The following is a 20,813-nucleotide window of genomic DNA, read 5'->3' on the forward strand; positions in this document are numbered from 1 at the left end:
ACTCAGCCAATCAGAGCCAGTGCTCGATGAACCAATCACAGGCATTCAATGAAAGCGCTGTGCTAATCAGGGTAAAAAGCGCCTGTGTGAGGGGAGCCTTACTCCTTTATCGCACGTTATGTGACGATCTGAAATATCGAAGAAATGAAAGAAATTAGGATACCGGATACTGGAAAAAGAAAGGCGAGGCAGCTTGAGCCAGGTTATAACTCAGGACAGACAATACATCGGACAAACAAGCAAAGACGAAGGGAGTATGACTGGGCTGTGAGCACATATCCCATTACATGACAATGGGGCCCTCCTGCGACCCTTGTGGAGTTTTGTTTCTGACATCTTGGTCAAAAACATCAAACCAGCTATTTTGAATTTCACAATCATCTTCTTTAAAGCTGCAACAGTCATAGGACATCTCATATCCTTCATACTCATAAGCTGCAGTTAGTGATTAAGAAATAAGATAATAAAGCATTTCTTCTAAGGAACATTATCTTTACGTTTCAGATGAAACAGGATCCGGTGGGTATAATTCAAGCTAATTTTCATTTTTTTTTTTAGGGGGGGGAGGCGGGGAAATTAAATCAAACGTTAGATAAGACATCCCTGTGCTTATTGAGTTATATGTTATCATTCACCGAAATAAAGATGTTTGTTGAATGTTTACTGACTGTTGAATAACCCTTTATATATTTAACAAATATTGTTCAATAACTGACATTGTAAAATTATATTTTTATTTGTTTTCTGGCTGGGGAAATTCAGTCTTCACACTTCTTGCCTGTACACGTTGTGGCCTGCTTGATGTTACATACATGTAGCTGAAGTTCCCCCTGCAAAGAAGCAAACTCCTATTTAACATGCATTCATGCAATTATTTTCTTATCATTTCTACACATATTCCTGCATATATTCTACAGTTTCGCTGTAGTAATTCTGAAACTTAACATATTCATAAACTGTTCAATCCAGGAGGCTGAGAACAGATGTCAGAACTGCTGGCCTATAAAACATGTCTGTCTGCTGTATTAGTGTATCATACGACCAAAGTCAAACTCATGTGGTATAGCAGGTTACTATATTAGATTAATACAATAAAGGCTATAGACAACTGGCTGGAAAAACTGATTGTTACATCTGTCAGTCATTACTGTAGTATTGAGCTTAGAAAGGTTGCACTAAACTTCAGTCTGCAACATTCATTTTCAGATCTCCTGATTTGCAGTTTGCAACCTGTTCCTATTTTCAGGCTTTTCTCAGGAGGAAGGATACCACTTATGTCCCCGAAACATGTTGAGTATATATTGTCTGGCTAATAAAACTCCTAACTTTTACTCCTTGAAAGAACTTTTATTGGATGCAAGGCTTTAGGCTGAATGCACACGGGCGGAAATTCCGCGTCGAGATTTCAGACAGAATTTCCACCATTGCACGCTGCCACAGGATTGCATTATTTTATGCAATCCTATGCAGACAGTCGTGATTTGACTGCATGAAAACTTGCACCTTTTTTGTGGTTCCTTGGTGGGAGTCAAGTACATAAAATTCCATCAGGCTTGGACTGCACTGCTATAAGGCCTTTTCGGATTTCGGAGTGGTGTCATTGGATGCCACACGCTTGATTAGTCTAAATCAATACTACTTTGTTTATCCATATTCCTGTTGCACTATTTGGGTCTCATATTTCTATTCATTTCTGTAATGAGTTAATTAGCAGCCACCTGGAAGAGCTCATTTAGTAAGGTGTGAGATGCATTCAACTATTGCCAAGGTGATGCGGGAGTCTCTGTAAATGGTATGAACCCTAATCTATTGTGTGCTGAGGTTTTGGGGCGCTAGGTCTATTAGAGAGAGACCATACTGGTAATATACAGTTAGCGGTGAGATAGGCAACCATCTTGCCCAGGAGATGGTGATCCAATGAGTTGACTAATCCCCAAGATGTCACTAATATATAATGTCAGCATTCTCAACAACCATATACCTTTTAATGTCTCTTATTTAGCAGATGGGTCTGTTAGCTCCAACTTGCCGTAATCCTCAATCCGCTTTTTCACTACTTCACGAATTAATACTAGAATAAAAAAGAAAATTAAGAAAAAAAGTTACAAAACTAGATTTTCCAAAATCCATTACCTATTATGGCTTCATAGTTTCCTAAACACAACAAATAAATATACAAGTTAAAATTATGCTAAATAATGCACTTCTTACAAAAACCTCAACTAAGAAGCGTACTGCAAATCCATACGTCTCAAGTGTTGTTAATGGTCAGAGCATTAAAGGGGTTGCCTAGGAAAAAAAGAAAATAGCTGCTGCCTGCAGCCTGTGAGAAACCTATCCTTGAATGCATTGGTGCGACCGAAGAAGAGTTGGAAAGAGGATGGAGCCGCGGTCTTATCAACTCATTATACTTACATTCTAAGACAGATTTCTCACAGGCTACAGTTGGTGGCCATTTTATTAGTTTTCTAGGCTACCCATTTAACAGTAGGGCCACAAGCAGTTGGCATGGGTAGCAAATGAATTGAAAGTTAACTGACTTTTTTCCCCTATTAACAACTGGGTGCTAACTGTGGATCAATGAGGAAGGAGACAAAAAGCTATTAAATGGTTGTTCACTTTTTACGGTTTTTATTTAGTTATATAATAGGAAATTTTACAACATAGGTGTAATTAATAATCTGATCACATACATACATTTCTTATATCAGTACAATGGCCCCTAACTGCACAGTAGAATGATACAATCCATGAACTGGTCTGTCCACAGTAATAAGCATCCTTCATGTGAGACTAATCAGGTATCTAACAGGTGAATAGTAGATTACTGAGGAGCAGAACTCGCACAGTATTACTGCCTGAAGTGTCATGTCTGTCAGTATCTGTGCAGAAGCAGCTCTTACATTCTTCTCCCTGTCTCCTGTTTTTTTTTAGTTAACTTGTAACAATGACATGATGACATCATGTGGAGACACTTGCATGTGGTTTTTATTTTTTATTGTTAACTTTTTTAATAACAGCTGTTTAAAAAACAAACAACTGTCTCCGGGTGATGATCAATGTGTTTCTCCCATGTAGGTAGTTGACTGGGTTATATAGGAATATTCATACTAAGGAAGGACACGGAGAGCAGGAATATCCACTATCCCTCAAGGATACGAACATCATGATGATAGATTCAGACTAGAGATGAGTGAGCATGCTCGTTTAAGGCTGATGCTCGAGTGAACATCAGTCTTCTCGAGTAACTGATTACTCGTCCGAGCAAATGCGGGGGGGTGAGCGGAGGAAAGAGAGAGATCTCTCTCACTCTCACCCCCACTGCCCCCCTCGCGTTGGCTCGGACGAGTAATCAGTTACTCGAGAAGACCGATGTTCACTCGAGCATCAGCCTTAAACGAGCGTGCTAGCTCATCTCTAATTCTGACCTGTCAAGAGAACCATCAGAGATTATCTACCACAAAACTCCACCCAATGCCCCAATAAATAAGCCCATTGATGATTGGGAATTACAGAAATCTGGTGAAGGAGAAAGTTTCATTTAAACCCCTGAGTGGCACGCCCGGAAATTTTCCAGGACAAGCTCCACTGCCCATAGCGATATAGCGCAGAAGATTTCCGGGCTATGTATCACTATGGGACCTGCAGAGCACAATGCCACAAGCTGTGGTATCCCAGCTCGCAATGACCCAGAGAAGGAAGCTAGTACATTATTTAACCCCTTTAATGACACGGCTACTTTTTTCCCCCCCTTTTCTTTTGTTCCTCCCCTGTTTAAAAAAATCATAACGCCTTTATTTATTCATTGACGTCGCTGTATGAGGGCTTGTTTTTTGCGGGGCGAGTTGTATTTTTCAATGGTGCAATTTAAAGTACCATATAATGTACTGTAAAACTTTTACAAAATTCTAAGTGGAGTAAAATGAAAAAAAATGACATTCCGCCATCTTTCAGTGCGTTTTATTTCTACGGCGCACAAACTGCAACAAAAACGACATGATAACTTTATTCTATGGGTCAGTATGATTACTACGATACCAAACTTGTATAGTTTTTTTTTTGCTGCAGTACTTGTATTTTTTTCAAAGACACTTATTTTTTTTTATTATTTTCTGCTGCATCTTCTGCGCACAGTAACTTTATTATTTTTCCATCAATATAGTTGAGCAAGGGCTGTACTGTAGTTTACATTAGTACTAACTGGGAATACATATGACTTTTTGATCGCTTTTTATTGCATTTTTTTTGGGAGATAGGGTGACTGAAAAAGTGCATTTCTGGCGTTCTTTTTTTTTTTTCGGACTGCGTTCACTGTGCAGGGTAAATAATGCACTACTTTGATAGATCGGACATTTACGGATGTGTCAATACCAAATATGTATTTTTTTATGATTTAGATTTTTTTTATTATAGATCTGGCAAAAGGAGGGTGATTTAAACTTGTATTACTTTTTTTTTAAACTGTGAAAAAGTCGTGAAAAAGAAAAAACTATTACAATTTGGTATTGGCATAATCGTACCGGCCTGTAGAATAACTTTAATATATTATTTATACTGCTCAGAGAATGCAGTGAAAAATAAAAATAAAAAACATGCCAGAATTACAGATTTTGTTAATCTTGCCACTAGAAAAAATAGAATAAAAAGCAATCAAAATTTTACATGTTCCTAAAAATTAGATAAATGAAGACTGGAGTTCATCCCGCAAAAAACACGGCCTTCTGGGGCTCTGTCAATGGAAAAATAAAATTAATACGGCTCTTTGAATGTGGCGACACAAAAGCAAACCTTTAAAAAAAAAATGCTTTAAATGTACAAAAATAGCAAAACATAAAAAAACTGTATAAACTTTGTATCGCCAGAATCTTGGTGACTCAGAGAATAATGTTACCACATTCATTATTCTGCACACTGAACGCCGTAAAAATGAAATCCAAAAAACAAATGGCAGAATTTCTTTTTTTCCCCAATCTCCCTACAAATTTTTTTTACAAAAGTTATGTAATACATTATATATACCCAAAAATGATGCCATCAAAAAGTACAACTTGTCCCATAAAAAATAAGCCCTCACATCGCTGTGTCAATGGAAAAATGAAAAAGTTATGGCTCTTGGAACGCGACTGGAAATGAAATGACTGGCCCATTTAAAAAACCTGCCCTGGTGGGTCTGACAGGGTGGTAAGAAACCTGCCACTCAAGGGGTATCACCAAATGGCACTGTCGTTTTTATCCTGAAAATCTATTCAGCCTCTCTGCAAAGTATACACCTATCCCCGTCTATTCTTAGAGATTTCACTTAATCACTTCACGAATAGGAAACTTTAAGACACTTGTGTCATCCCCATGTTTAACCATACACATCATGCCTTGCAATGGGAGTATTTCTCCCATGGCGAATATCCACTGGATTATCATCAATCCTCCTCCTAAATTGTCTTCGGGTTCTACCCACAAAGTCTAGGGGGCAGGGGCATCTGCAGAGATGAACAACATCCTCTGTCTCACAACTACAAAAATCTTCTTTGTAGTAAACCTGATTAGTAATATAATTAACGATAGATTTGTATGATAAAACGGCACACAATACACCTATTGCACTTAAACATGCCCAAGGGTTTTCGATTCGGGGGGGGGGGGGGGGCTTGATAATGGCTATGTCCTCCCACCAGCATATGGAACAGGTTGGCATACGTGGGGGCACAGTTTCTCCCCATCGCAGTGCCCCATAGCTGGTGGAAGAGGGTGGTACCAAACAAGAACACATTATTGTAAATGATAGACTGCAACATTCAACAATGAACCTTATTGTGCAGGGCATAATGAGTACCCCTAGTCTGCAAGGAATATATTCTGCTCGGAAGTGGTGTTTGTCCCTGCCCTAGTATATCTTTGTATTACTATTTAGGTAAATATGGCGGCTGGCACTGATTTATGCTACATGTACATCATAGAAGTGATGTGAACAGCCCCTAAGAGACAGTCTCTTTAGGGCTATGGTTCTATGACAACACATCCCACAACACGAAGATCACAATGTTGCACTGCAATGTTGCATCTAATGATTGTCAATGGTGTTGCGTTGAAATCTGCAATATAAGGCAACTGTGACATGACAGTTGGATTTAAGTTGCAAGTTGCATGCGACTTTTCCACCATAGACATAAATGTAAGTCAGCTATAAATGTAATTTGCTGGCAACCTGTCTGCTATTTTGCAATTGTATAACAGCCAAATTGCAGCTCTCAAACAGTCATGCGAAAGCAAATTGCAGACAAGTTACACAAACCTTTTGGTTGCGTGACACAAATCACTGTGTAGCCCTAGCCTTAGGCCTCCTTCCCACGAGTGTGACGGGCTCCGCCGCGTAATATTACGCTGTGAAGCCCGTCACGGCGCCCCCCAGAGCCCCTATACTTACCTGCGGGAGATAGCGTGAAATCGCTTCCCCGCCCACCGCCCCCGCGTCACCGCCCGTCACCGCCCACCGCCGACGCGTCACCGGCCGTGTCACGTGCACTTCCGGCCGTGTCACGTGACGCGGCCGGCCGCGTCATATGGCGTCATATGACGCGCGGCGGTGGGCGGGAAAGCGTTTTTTCACGCTATCTACCGCTGGTTACAGCGGGAGATAGCGTGAACGGACGGCTTCCATTGACTGCAATGGAAGCCGTCAGTGCGTACAGCCCGTCCTCACCCGCAGAAAATAGAGCATGCTGCGGGTGAGGACGGGAGAAATCGCGGTGCGTAATTCCGCGGTGGAATTACGCATCGTGAGCATTGTGCTATTAGGTTCAATAGAACCTAATAGCTGCGGGCAACGCAGCGGATTTTTGCCGCGAATTACGCGGCGGAAATCCGTTCGTGGGAAGGAGGCCTTAAAGCATATGTGGCAAAACTGCTCTTAAAGCCTTTGAAATCAATGGGATGTCCATATAATGTGAAATATTCTGGGCAGAGGTGCCAAGTGAGAGGCCCTACCCTATTATATCCATATCCCCTTATACTTTAAACAACCACTTTAAATACACTTTCACGTACCTAAAATAAATTTGTCTTGACATATTCACTGCAAGATATAACTTACTGTCAAGTACTGTCCTGCCCAGTTCATTCTGCTCTAGTGCTTTCTTCACCTCACCCATTAGCCATGGCATGAATTCTGTCTCAACATCTGTTAAACACAAAAACACTTTGTTAACTGGAAAATAAAAACACAGTATGGAAAAGCAAAGCTAACTAGAAAAAAATAGCAAATAACCAAATATTATACAGCAAAGTCAAACAGCTAAACCGAATGTGTACAATGGAACTGCTGACCTACTTTAATTGATCAGTAAAAATCACTGACACGCATTGGAGTCTTGATTTTCAAAAATTCTTTCATCCGACAGCTATCTGACGTTTATGGCCAGGTTTAGTAAGCTGATACTGATGTATTTGGAGTTAAGCACCTACACAAGCACTACTTACACTCTGATAGGTCACCTTGTGACTTACCTTAATAGTACAGCACTGAGATTTCAGGCTGATTTAGACACAGCAATTTTCGCTCAAAAATCGCTCAAAGCCATCTTTTGAGCGATAATCGTTTTGTCTAACTGTACTGACATCATGCAGTTTTCGTTAAGCCGTCGTTCATCGTTGTCTTTCAGCGTGATGAAAGATCAGCGATCAGTTATCGGCAATTCACAGGGGGATACAGCTGATACTATTGTTTCAGCTGTATCTCGCTCCCTGAAGACAGGCTGGGTATGAAGAACAGAGCGGTCCAGCTGTGTTCTGCATCCCCTGCTCAGAGCGCTCGGCTGTATAACAGAGCTATCTGCTTCATGTGATAACTGCAGTGATGGCGGCCCAAGGAATCAGCTAATCAGCGGGGATCTCAAGTGATGGATCCAGGCTGATCTTTTGATGGTCTGTTAGTAACCAATAGAAAAAAAAGTCCCAGCATACTCCTTTAATATACTGTATAGTGCACTGTTTTCAAACCTCTTTCAACGGGATCATAGAAATATCCATTGTCCCTCAAATTGCAAAATACAGAAGGAATGAGATCAGCCAGGTACTGCTGGGCAAAAGCTCTAGCTGCCACTTTCTCCGCTGTCTCCTGCCCTTTCAGGAGCATCTCCCTCTGTTGCTGTTTTCGCCTTTCCTGCAAATAAAAGAAATGATATCTGTAGATTTTGAATATTTAGAGATTTCTTAAGTTGCAGGTATTGATTGTTAAGTGTGAAAATGGTATTCCCATCTTGTAAAAATGTGACATATCGCTAAGATATGCTATTACTTCATGATCAATCCTGAAAATGAAGGTGTTGTATTACTAGTTTAGCACTATGTCCCCTTCTAAGTCCTTTTGTGGTCCTGCTACACGACAGGTTCCAAAGCGCTTCCGTGCAGGGAAAAACAGTGAAAGGGACATGGCACTAAACCAGTGTGATGGCCACTTCAGTCTCAGAATTGGTGTGAGTGCAAGAGGTTAAACTCCCACGATTATAAAGTGACTGCCATATTCTATCGACATGCCATCACTTTACAAAGTATTAACCTTTATGTGATACTGTTGGAATTTCACCTTTTCCTCTCTATGCCGCCTCTCCTGTTCTTCAAGTCTCTGTGCCTCAGCAAGCTCAGCATTACGCAGTTCCTCAAAAGCACGCTGCTGTGCCCTTAAGCTTGCCAGTTCTTCTTCTTCCATGACTTCCAGTAAGGCCTGCTCAATTGTCTTCCCAATCAACACCTCCAATATTGGCTTTACCTCCAGATCAAAGTCAAAAAGCTGAAAGAATATTAAAAAGAAGCTAAGAAAGGAAATAGAAATATATTTATCCAAACTATTTCACAACGTGGGCAGTAATATCACCATTTTTACCTCTATAGACACCTTGAGTCATTAATTGCACTAGGGCTCTTTTATACAAGCCATGAAAAACCATTCAGTCTAAATGCATGCACCAAGCGAACGATGAATGAGAATTCATTCACTTCTCATTCATCGTTCAGTATATGCATTTATAAAACTGAACGACGGATCAGCCCAGGTAAACAGGCAGTTGCTGAATTATCAACGACTGCCTGTTTACTGTGAATGGAGGCTGGCGGGCTGGAATGATCCCCAGTCTGCTCCACCTCCTTTCACTCAGAGATGCTCAATCCTGTGCTTCTACACATCATTGGTACAAGCTGTCAAGCATCTGTGGGGTCGTTCCATGTAAAAGGACCCTTAGTACTGTACACTGTAAAATAAAGCATTATAAATGTATGGATTCCTATATTCATTTCACCCATCCAACTGTTATATTGTTCTGTGTAGTTTGGGATTGTCTTCGCTATTTTATAACATTGGTCATTCGTATTTGGTCATGACTATTGATCATGCATTAACCCTTTCCAATCCAATTTGTATCCTGGTTTTCCTAGGGGCTTACCCTTTTCATGCCGTTATACAACAGCACTATATGCTGGCTAAAGCCGGTACTGCATGAGGTGACACATTGGATAGGCTCCGACAGCAGAGAGACTGGCAATATACAGTAAGAGAACCCCGACGGATATCTTCCAACATCAGAGCTGTACAGCCTTAAATCATAATGTCTTCAGAGGTCAGACAGTGGATTGGAAAGGGTTAATAATTTGAATAGTTAACTTCATTTTTTCTGAAGCTGGTCCTACAAAGTGCAAGAGATCTATGCAATTTAGAAACTGATGGCATTCCACAGGATATGACAAAAACTTGGAGGTGGGGGTTAGGAGAACAAATAAGCTTGACTGCTTCCAGAACTCCATATATTTTTATTTAGCCTGCACTTGGATATGGCTGCTGCCAGCAGTTTTGGCTTGCAAAAGTCAAGGGACACCCAATAGTTAGGTTAGGATCCCACTTCTGGGACTCCCATCAGACAATCCATAGATGTGCTATAAATGTCTGAAGTGGGACAACCGCTTTGTTGGAAGCAGACATGAGAAATTGTAGCAATGTACTATATGCATCTAACACCATAGCTGAAATGTATCATTATAAATACCATGCACTGTATCTTTGTCACTTGGCACCAAAGTCAACAAGCTTGTAAAGTTATTTGGCATCGACATCAGCACCAGCAATTGCAAAAGAATTCACACAGTATTGCATGGTTTGAATGTACCGCATTCTGCAGTGCTGGATATCACTCTTGGTTAAAGGGCACCTGTTATGTCCTTTATGCTGCCTTCAGTGAGAGCAACATTAAACAGTGACAGACATGCTGATTGCACTGTCATTTTAAGGCTGGGTTCACACAGGGCGGATTTGCCGCGCGGAATTTCGCCGCGGCAAATCCGCCCGCGGCCGCTAATCTCGGGATTAGCCAGCCATGTGGACGAGATTTCTCAGAAATCTCGTCCACACGGAAAGGCCAATCCGCTGCAGTAAGTCCGGCTGAAACCGTGGCTGCGGCCGCCGTAGCCGCGGTTTCAGAAGATGCAGCATGTCTATTTACTTTTCTCGTGGTTTTTGCTGCGGCCAAACCGCGAGATTTCCGACGGGAATACGACTCGTGTGAACCCAGCCTTAAGAACTTACAGCTTGTTTCTGCAGTTCCCAGCAAGAGAGGAGTCCAATGTATTCATTATTATGTGCTGCTAGCCCCACCCACTCTCTGTGATTGGCAGTTTTCTCAGTATTGAGTTTAATAACTAGAAAACTGCCAATCAGAGCAAATGGAAGGGACTAGCAGCAACTCCTCAATAAACTGGAATCATCTCTTGCTCTTAGCTGCGGGAACAAGCTGTAGGTTATTTTAAAAAAACACTACACGGCAAGGTTCTATCTCTTGCCTAAGACTTAGGCTACTTTTACACGGGCAAGCGCGATATGGGGCCATGAATCCCGCCCCCATAACGCACTCCCCACAATGTGAAATGCCAAGGGATGTGAGGCGTTTTCATGGGAAAACAGCCTTGCATCACTTTGGGGTTGCAGGGATCCAGCTGCGTTGGAGGATCGCGGAGTTTCTCCCATAGCTTGCAACAGGGCCGGTGCTGATGCCGCCGTCCCCCCTGAAAACAATGGGGCTGTGATGCAAGATCACGCAGCTATATAGAATATGCCGCAATTTGTTTCCTCCGTAGCATAGGATCGCGGTGCCATACGGTAAAACATCGCTCATGTGTATGACCCAGTTCAAACACATATTGATGCAATGTTTGTCCATCTCAAAACGCACAAATCTCGTGTGATTTTATCGCCCGTGTGAAGCCGGCCTTATATAGAACTACACTGGTTATAAATATTTACTTCTCCTTCCAGGATCTGAGTTGCAACATCAGCTCCACTTTTAGCTGGGATGAAAAGTGGTGTGGAAGGTCTGTCCAAGAAAGCATCTGTCTGGCATTCCATGTCCTTCTCCTCAACACGGTCACTGAGCTCTTCTAGGTAAAGCTCTGAAAAAAGACCACATAGACCTTCTATATCCATTTTATTGAGAACTTAGGTTTTGGCTCTTTAAGCATAAATTGCTGATTTTCTCACTAGAATAATGGAAGATGGATTTGAGTATCTACTAATTTTTCAGTAAAATAATCATGTTTAATTTCATCAGCAGGTAAATTGCCAACACTTCAGGAATCTGGGGCACTTTGTATGGGGAATGATTAGTTGCAGGGATGCATGTGACAGTCCGCAGTGCATGGCAAGCTACGGGGAGATATCTCTGTTCCAGCAGCCTTCTACCTATCGGCGGCTCGGGCGCATGCAAGTTATGCTGTGAAGCTCTGGTGACAATCAGGAGTCACAAAGAGGAGGAGCGCAAATTGGTGGCGTCACTATGATAGTGCTGCAGGATAAAGAGGACTTGGAGAAGACGAGAAACAAGTCAGGAAAGGAAGAAGAAGTTGGAGGAAGGCAATGAAGTGGGTCATCTTATCACTGTCTGAGTGGAGGAAGCATGAGGAGCAGTGCATTTGAAAGGAAACCATAGGGAGAAGTCTCTTTGACAAGATGAAGAACTGGTGTTTGGACAGCAGTACATGAGAGGAGGAACCATGGGGGGCGCATAGGTGTGAGAGAAGGGGGCTTAATTTATATGAGTCATTTTAAAGGTATTGTTTTATATAGGTTGCACTTCAGGTGGCATCATTTTAAATGGGGCACATTTTTGAGTGGACCATTAAAGAACCGTACTGTAATGATTCACTCGCTTCTCAGCAATGGTAATAATAATTGATCAGTGTTACAGGGGTTGTAGGTGTCAGAGTTATACATTGGGAGGCGCCAATCTTGATGGAGCCAACGGAGTACCAAAAATATACCAGACTTATTTAAGAACCCAAAAATGCAAATAATACCTGTATGAGTGTAAGCAACTTCTCTTTCACTTTACAGTGGCCTAATGCCATTTGCACTAGCTCAGTTTATTTGTTAATATTCACACAAACAGTAAAAGAGGAAGTGTATGAAAAACAGTCTTAACATTACTTTGCAAAGGTTTGTTTGATAACACAGAAAGGTATAGTTCACAGGTTGCAATATGCAGTCCTAAGAAAGAGTAACACCTTCCTGCTAACAGTACTCAATGTCCCTATTCCTAAAGCTCGCATTGAAGTACAGCGTTTGGCCTCACTCCATGACCTACGAGTTATATTCCGTAATAGTTGCTCCAGCATTGATATGTGTAATATAACAGGCCTATTCCCCTGATTCAGTCCCTAAAAAGAGTGTACACACCCTTTACTTGGATTGAGGTCGACCTCACGTACTGTTATTCGCTTGCACCCATGTAATCTGTAGACCATCACTGGTCACATTATCCAGTACCACTGTCTTTCTCAGTAGAGCACTTACAACTGCTGTCTCTCCTGCAACTTGGAGCCTCCTAGCAGTCCCACAGGTTACTCTGGCTGGTGCCCAAAGTTCTTTTCCCTCTCTTTCTGGCTTAGCTACCTCCTCTCTTGGAGTTATCTTCTGCTATCTGCCTCTCAGCCACGACCAGACTCTGCAGACCTAAATGTCCTTGCTCTCTCTGCAGGCAGGGTATCTCTCCACAGCTCACACTTCTGTTGCTTCACTGTCTGTGACCTAAATACCATCACCTGCTTATATCTTCCAAGAGCCGAGAGACTTTTTAAGACTTGGGACATACTTGCCACTAGATGGCAGGCTCCTCTAAAAAAACATTCCTGAAGGTTGCATCAATTATACCAACAACTAAAGCCCCATTTGGACAGGACGACTGTCAGGGCAAACGATGCCCAACACTCGTTCCCGCATGTACTAGCTCACATGCTTTTGCACAGGAGTGAGTATTGTTGCTTCACAGCAGGGCAGCTGGGGATTTCTCTCCTCGCTCTTCCCCGCCCCTCTCCATTCACTTAACATAGTGGCTGTTCAGTAATGAATGGCTGCTATTTACATTGAATGATCATCATTCAAAATTTTAAGCTGAATAAAATCCTGATCGCTGATCGTTCAGTGTAAATAGCAGCCGTTCAGTACTGAACAGCCGCTATGTTAAGTGAATGGAGAGGGGTGGGGGAGAGCGGGGAATGAAATCTCTTTCAGCCATCCTGCTGTGAAGCAATGATACTTGCTTCTGTGTAACAGCTCGGGAGCGAGTGTTTGCCGGGACGAGTGTCGGACATCATTTGCCCGACAGTCGTCCCGTCTAAATGTGGCTAAATAAGGATGCAGAGGTTTTCTCTTTCTTTTTTTTTTCTTTTTACCTCCTATCTCTCTTAGGGCTTATTCGCACGGGTGTATTTTTCCTCAATATTTTGTGAGCCAAAACCAGGAGTGGAATATACAAAGAGAAAGTATAATGGATAGTTTTGCATTTCTTCCGTATTTTGGACTGCTGGTTTTGGCTCACAAAATACTGAGAAAAAATACGCCCGTGTGAATAAGCCCTTACACAGCGATGCAGGCCCCTGATCTCCCGGTCTCTGCCGACAATGGAAGTCAGATGACCACTGTCTGCCAATCAAAGACCGTAGGATCACGGTTCAGAACTCCTGGCTGATGCCGCGAGAACGGGCGCTGATGCTGCAGCCTACGATTGGCAGGCAGAGTCAAGGGGCTACAGCGCTGAATCGAAGGAGCTGAAGATGCGTAAGTACCCTTTGTTTTATTTTTTAACCCATTTGGTTCGAATTTTAAAAAGTTAAATTGTAACCAGACAACCCCTTTAATGGACGACATCTTCTGACATGCCACAATGAGACGCACATACAATTTAGTGATAAGCAAAATAGCTACTAAGACTTCTCCTAATAGCACATAAATAATATTACAAGCAATGTTCTTCTTCCCACCTGTCTGCACATCAATGTGTTTCCTGCCTTCCACAGGTTCTGGTGACCTAGATCTTAGCAGTTCTTTTGCACGTTTCTTTGCAAGTGCTCTCCTGCGGGCTTCTTGATTCCTCTGAATCTCTACTGGATCGGGCTGCGCAGACTAAATGAGAGAAACAGCACTTAGTGAGATCTGTATACTTACAATTGTATATTAGCTAAATTACATTTCATAACCAGAAACTAATTCTCTTGTCATAAGGAACAACAGTATTTTGTTCAGGATTTACAACAATGGAGATTAACAGCGATCACTTAAGGCCCTTTTACATTATCGGGCATGAATGTTTGTTCGCTAGGTTGTTGGGCCGTATAAAAGGGATAACGATCTGCCGAAGAATGAGCAAATCCTTGTTTGCTGGCTGATCAATGCATTTGAGCAAGCACAAAAATGCTCTGATCAGCTGTAGACCTTCCCGTGTGATTGGGGAAAAGTACAGCAGCTCTATGGGAATGAGTCAGAGCAGCGATTCTCTGGCCATGTAAAAGAAGTATACGATCGCTGATTGACAGGGTAAGTTAAGCAGTAGAGATGAGCGAGCATACTCATTAAGGCGATTTACTCGAGAGAGCATCGCCTTTTTCGAGTACCTGCTGGCTCGTCCCTGAAGATTCGGGGTGGCTACGGGGGGCGGTGGAGGGGAGTGGGGTGGAGAGTGAGAGAGATTTCTCTCTTGATCCCGATCCCCTACGCAACCCCCCGCAGAGCCCCGCAGCCCTCCCAAATCTTCAGGGACGAGCCAGCAGGTACTCGAAAAAGGCGATGCTCTCTCGAGTAAATCGCCTTAAAGGGGTTGTCTCGCGAAAACAAGTAGGGGTTAAGCACTTCTGTATGGCCATATTAATGCACTTTGTAATATACATCGTGCATTAAATATGAGCCATACAGAAGTTATTCACTTACCTTTCCTGCGCTGGCGTCCCCGTCTCCATGGCTCCGTCTAACTTCAGCGTCTAATCGCCCGATTAGACGCGCTTGCGCAGAAGGGTCTTCTGCCTTCGGCTCGGTTCGGCAGCAGCGGCGTTCTGGCTCTGCCCCCTTCTACGCGTCATCGCGTAGCTCCGCCCCGTCACGTGTGCCGATTCCAGCCAATCAGGAGGCTGGAATGGGCACACGTGATGGGGCGGAGCCACGCGATGACGCGTAGAAGGGGCGAAGCCAGAACGCCGCTGCTGCCGGGCAGACCCGAAGGCAGAAGACCCTTCTGCGCAAGCGCGTCTAATCGGGCAATTAGACGCTGAAGTTAGACGGAGCCATGGAGACGGGGACGCCAGCGCAGGGAAGGTAAGTGAATAACTTCTGTATGGCTCATATTTAATGCACGATGTATATTACAAAGTGCATTAATATGGCCATACAGAAGTGCTTAACCCCACTTGCTTTTGCGAGACAACCCCTTTAACGAGTATGCTCACTCATCTCTATTAATCAGCACTCATTACATTGAGCCAAAAATTAGCCAATGTCAAAAGATTTGTTGTGAACAACCTCCGAAGATATGAACCGTCAGGGCAAAATGCATTATAATAATTCAGCGAGTATCCATTGTGTCCCACTCACCAAAGGTAACATATGTTGGGCATAAGTATTGCCTCGTACCACCCTTCGGTCATACATAATATTTCCATAACTGTAAGTCTCTTCAGTCCTACAAAAGTAAAAACAGAAAAATATAACTATGAAAATGCAAACAATGTTATCGTCCTGAATGATCTATAGTCGCAGCTCATGTCCAGTCAGGGTGAATCATATCTCGTGTATCTAGATACAACTCTGCTGCAATCCTGCAACAAAATCGGCTTGTGTTACATATAAATTTTGGTGCTCATTCCCCATGTATTTCGGCAATATACACTGAAGAAAAGGTATCAGTAGTGAAAATTAGTGACATTTCCGCAAGAGAATTAGCATGCTGTGGATTTGAAAATTGGCAGCATGCTAGAAATGTCTGCTCCATCCAGCTTGTGCATGGTAAATACACAGCAAGATACAGCACAATACATGGGGAGAGCTTCACAACACGACTGTAAACAGAGGCGATGGTGGGTGAATGTCAAAGGCAGTACATGGGTGTCGTGAGACCAAATGTCCTTCTACCAAGCGCCTGGAAATGGTCCTTGAAAGACACAGCGGCCTGTAACAATGGCGCCACTCAAGCGGTAGAAGGAGCCACTACTCACAAGGAGCTTCTGAGAAACTTTTTATAGGCGAAGGGTGGGACCACTTTTATGGCCTCAGGTGACAAGACCGTTCATCTAATCACATAACAACTCTAATCATTTGTATATCTGCCTGAGATGGGACTGCATGCCGAGTTTTACAGCAAAACTGACTGTGTATTTTTTTCTAACACCCTTTGTCAAAAAAAAAAAAATCAAGCACCTAGTACTTGTGGTCTATATATATTGTAGTTTCGCAGCAAAACCACAACTCCTAGGTGCTTGATTTTTTTCTGACAAAGGGTATATATATAAATATATATATGTATATATATATATATATATATATATATACTTATATCTATATACATATAGTACTGTGCAAGGGTTTTAGGCAGGTGTGGAAAAATGCTACAAAGTAAGAATGCTTTCAGAGGTAGAAGTATTAATAGTTTGTTACTATCAATTAATAAAATGGAAATTGAATGAAGAGAAATCAAAATCAAACCCATATTTCGTGTGACCAACCTATGTCTTCCAGGTACACTTGCACAGTTTTGAAGGAGCTCAGCAGGGAGGTTGTTCCAAACATCACTGAGAACTAACCACAGATCGTCTGTGTGTGTAGGCTTGCTCAAAACCACTTTTAGGGCATCAGGCGACAAGACTGTTCTTCTATTCACACCACAACTCGAATTACTTGTATATCTGCCTGAGATGCAACTGCATGCCGAGTTTTGCAGCACAATGACAACTCCTAGGCGTTTGATTTTTTTAATAAAGTGTGTATATACAGGGAGTTTCAAAAGTGTGGAAACACCCATACAGAATTAAAAGGATTTGGTGGATGGTGATCCAGTTTGGCATACAAGCTGTGGAGGAAAGCTATTAGGCCATGTGACTACGATGACGGCAATTTTGAATGCCAATATCTTGGATTCAACTTCCAATGGGAAGGTAGGCGTGTAATATATCAAATTAACAGAGAATTTTACAAAAAAAGCAATACTGTGCTGCATTTTAACAGACCTTTTATCGTTTTCATGGTAAACTACAGATGGTTATCTCTCTTACCACAGTGAAACCACTTGCAGATAATTTAAAGATTGGAAAATCCCTTTAACATGCATAGCAGGGCTATCTAGTGCCTAGTCATAGGACATTTTCATTATCTGGAATGTCTGATCCTTTTCTACAGGTTTCCCTGTTCTCACCATAATCTATAGGTACACTATGGTGCGGATATGGGCTGTGCAGACAGACATACTCACACAGGTGGCTGTGTTCCTCTATACTTCCTGCGGTTCTGGACGACCCTGGGCTGGCTGTAGAATGTATATGTCCCACTTCCCGTCTCCTTCTGGCTTGGTAATACAGACGTCATGGCTGCAGCTTCTGTCTTCCTTTTATTGCAGAGAAGAGGATATTGCTGCCACTGAAAAGAGAACTGAAACATCAGATACTTTTTACAGTTTAACCCTTTCCAATCCACTGTCTGACGTCTGAAGACATTATGATTTAAGGCTGTACAGCTCCGATGTTGGAAGACGTCCGTCGGGGTTCTCTTACTGTATATTGCCATCCTCTCTGCTGTCAGAGCCTATCCAACGTGTCACCTCATGCAGTACTGGCTTTAGCCAGCATATAGCGCCATTGTATAATGGCAGAAAAAAGTAAGCCCCCCAGTTTTTTTTTAAACTCCGTCGTCCCCAATGTCAAACGGAGGCTTAAAGTATCAAGGATAATATTCATAAAAGCTGGAGAAATCCATTTGCAGTCTCTGTGACATAACTTGGTTGTATGACGAAGCACAACGCTGTACTGAGTGCGGATTTATTTGTCATGCGCATCGATATGCAGTGTCTACACGCCGGTGTGCATGATCCATAACAGTCCATTGACTCCATTCACCGCATATCACTCTTCCGTGCAATGCATGCGTAATACGCAGTGTAAACACGGTCGTGGACATGAGCCCTAAAGCTGCTCTCACGCAGCCCGCTTTTACTACGTTTAGCGTGGCGTTTCAATGGGGCCTCGCACACGGGCATTCGAACGCAGCGTTTTTAATGCTGCGTTTTCCAAACGCTAACTGTTCTATTTTAGTGCGTTTTAGTGGCTTTTAACGCACCTCATCACACATCACAATGATGGGCTGCGATAAAACACTCTGCCAAGAGGTGTAGAATATGGCGCACGTAAACGCTGTGGTTTCGAACACAACGTTTTGCAAACACATGTGTGAGAGTGGCCTAAGTGTAAATATATAGGAATACGGTAATATATATATATCTATAGACTGAGAATATATAACTAGAGATGAGCGAACGTACTCGGTAAGGGCAATTTCGCAATCGAGCACCGCGATTTTCGAGTACTTCACTACTCGGCTGAAAAGTACTCGGGGGGGCTGTGGGGCGGGGGGGTTGCAGAGGGGAGTGGGGGGTAGCAGCGGGGAACAGGGGGGAGCCCTCTCTCTCCCTCTCCCCCCCACTCCCTGCTGCAACCCCCCGCTCACCCACAGCGCACCTGAGTACTTTTCACCCAAGTAGTGAAGTACTCGAAAATCGCGGTGCTCGATTGCGAAATCGGCCTTACCGAGTACGTTCACTCATCTCTATATATAACATATCTAGGGGTAAATATATAGGAACACTGCCATCTATACCGTCTGAGAGCCTAAACACATGGGCATATACGCCAATACGCTCGCCACTGTGTTTTTTTTTACAATTTAAACTCTCACTATTGTGCGCGTCTTTTCTCGTGCGCAGTATCAACACGCGAGAATACCGATAGTGAGAACGAAATGAGTGAAATCAGTGGTTTTCTTTCGGCCGTAATGCGAACGCGATTTTCATGCCTGCAAACCGGGACAAAATCCCAGTGATGTGAAGGAGCCCATATAATATATAACATACATCACCTACACAATAAGGGCTCTCCGTCAGAGTGATGGCCGCACTGCACACCCTGCCGGTCCCCCGGCTGCAGCAGCAACTCTACACGTCCCCCTACCCACCAGCACCGTGACCGTACCCCGGGCTGAGGACGACGGCTGGCACAGCTGCCTTTTCGCTATCCACACAAGCGCACAGATGCCGTCGGTACACGCAGCGGCTGGGTGCCCGGGGCTCAGCGCTGTCCGGTTGGGATTCCGCCTCTGGGAAAAGACACTGATCTGATGTTCTGTAGTCAGCCGTCTCCCCGGGACACTGCGTCTCCATAGCAACCGCAGCGCAGTACACTAGTGGGTGTCATGTGACCGGCATGGGCGGGGCGAGGTTAGCATGGTGGTGCAATGAAGCGGCTCACATCGGGTCTAGCAGCGCCCAGACCACAGGGTTACCGCAGGCCTGAGCTCTATGTTGGCTATGTGGAGGATGAGTGCTTAGTCTGATCTCCATTAGGAGACATGAGCAGTGACGACTGAGGGGAGCTACTGGGGAGGACTGCACTAATTAATATATATACACAGACATCTATGTATATATACCCCCCCCCCCCCCCCACACACACACATACATACATACATACATACACGTGCATGCACATGCATATATACACACACATATATGGTCCAAGTTTGAAAAGTTGTTGCATGTCCTTTTCTGGAGAGTAGGGCATGAGAACATACTGCGTTCCGCACATGAGACGGCATACGGATGCCACACGTTTCAGAATAATGCAAGCATGGCGGCACTGCGCAGATCTGACCCGGGTTCATGTTGCTCATGGTTCGGGCAGCATGAACCCGCTATCACATAATATTCCTAGCGATCTAGTTATGGGTTCTGTACACAATCATGTTTCCTCCCCTTATACAGCTGTGGTAATCACGGCCGTCTGACGGGACAAGGTAAAACCACTGCTTGCAAGTAGTGAATGCTGCATGCGGGGGGAATTTGGGCGGCACCTATCTTCACACATTTTTTTTCAAACTCGTGTGCTTTGGCGGAGAAGTTCCCTTATTCATGCGTGACTGCGCTCTGTAACGTCGAGCATAGTTGTGCCTACAGCCGCCTGAAGCCGGCCAACACCTAATAATCCTGGTGGCTAACTGGTTAATAGTATGAGCTCTAGTGCTCTAAGGGCTCATGCCCACGACCGTGTTTTCACCGCGTAACACAGATGCATAACGCGGTGAATGGAGGCAATAAAAGTCAATGGAGTGGACACTGCGTATTGATACACAAGAGAAATAGATCACACCATGCGCTATGTCCCTGCGTACCACGCAGCATGAGCCCCGTACACTTGTATGGGCTGCATATGGTTCGCTGTCCATACATTATACATTGTGCGTGTTACACAAAAAATAAAAT

At 43.4% G+C, this 20,813-nt stretch overlaps 1 protein-coding gene across 3 annotated transcripts; it reads right to left on the reverse strand.

The window, feature by feature from the left end:
- Window positions 1-712: 712 nt before the first annotated feature.
- RSPH3 (radial spoke head 3) lies at window positions 713-19,705 on the reverse strand. Of its 3 annotated transcripts, none has more exons than XM_066606050.1 (10): window positions 19,528-19,705; window positions 17,760-17,923; window positions 15,890-15,977; window positions 14,290-14,431; window positions 11,279-11,424; window positions 8,579-8,782; window positions 7,993-8,155; window positions 7,088-7,174; window positions 1,982-2,071; window positions 713-830 (listed from the first exon to the last, which is right to left on the reverse strand). In XM_066606050.1, the coding sequence occupies exons 2-9, from the start codon at window positions 17,870-17,872 to the stop codon at window positions 1,995-1,997; spliced, it is 1,020 nt and encodes a 339-aa protein (XP_066462147.1). In that variant the 5' UTR covers window positions 17,873-17,923; window positions 19,528-19,705; the 3' UTR covers window positions 713-830; window positions 1,982-1,994. The 3 variants fall into 3 exon arrangements, with proteins under 3 accessions (XP_066462147.1, XP_066462157.1, XP_066462165.1); XM_066606060.1 differs by having other exon boundaries at window positions 19,419-19,705; XM_066606068.1 differs by having other exon boundaries at window positions 19,415-19,705.
- Between the last annotated feature and the right edge of the window lie 1,108 nt (window positions 19,706-20,813).

Source organism: Eleutherodactylus coqui, chromosome 1, assembly GCF_035609145.1.
Source record: "Eleutherodactylus coqui strain aEleCoq1 chromosome 1, aEleCoq1.hap1, whole genome shotgun sequence".
Lineage (NCBI taxonomy): Eukaryota > Metazoa > Chordata > Amphibia > Anura > Eleutherodactylidae > Eleutherodactylus > Eleutherodactylus coqui.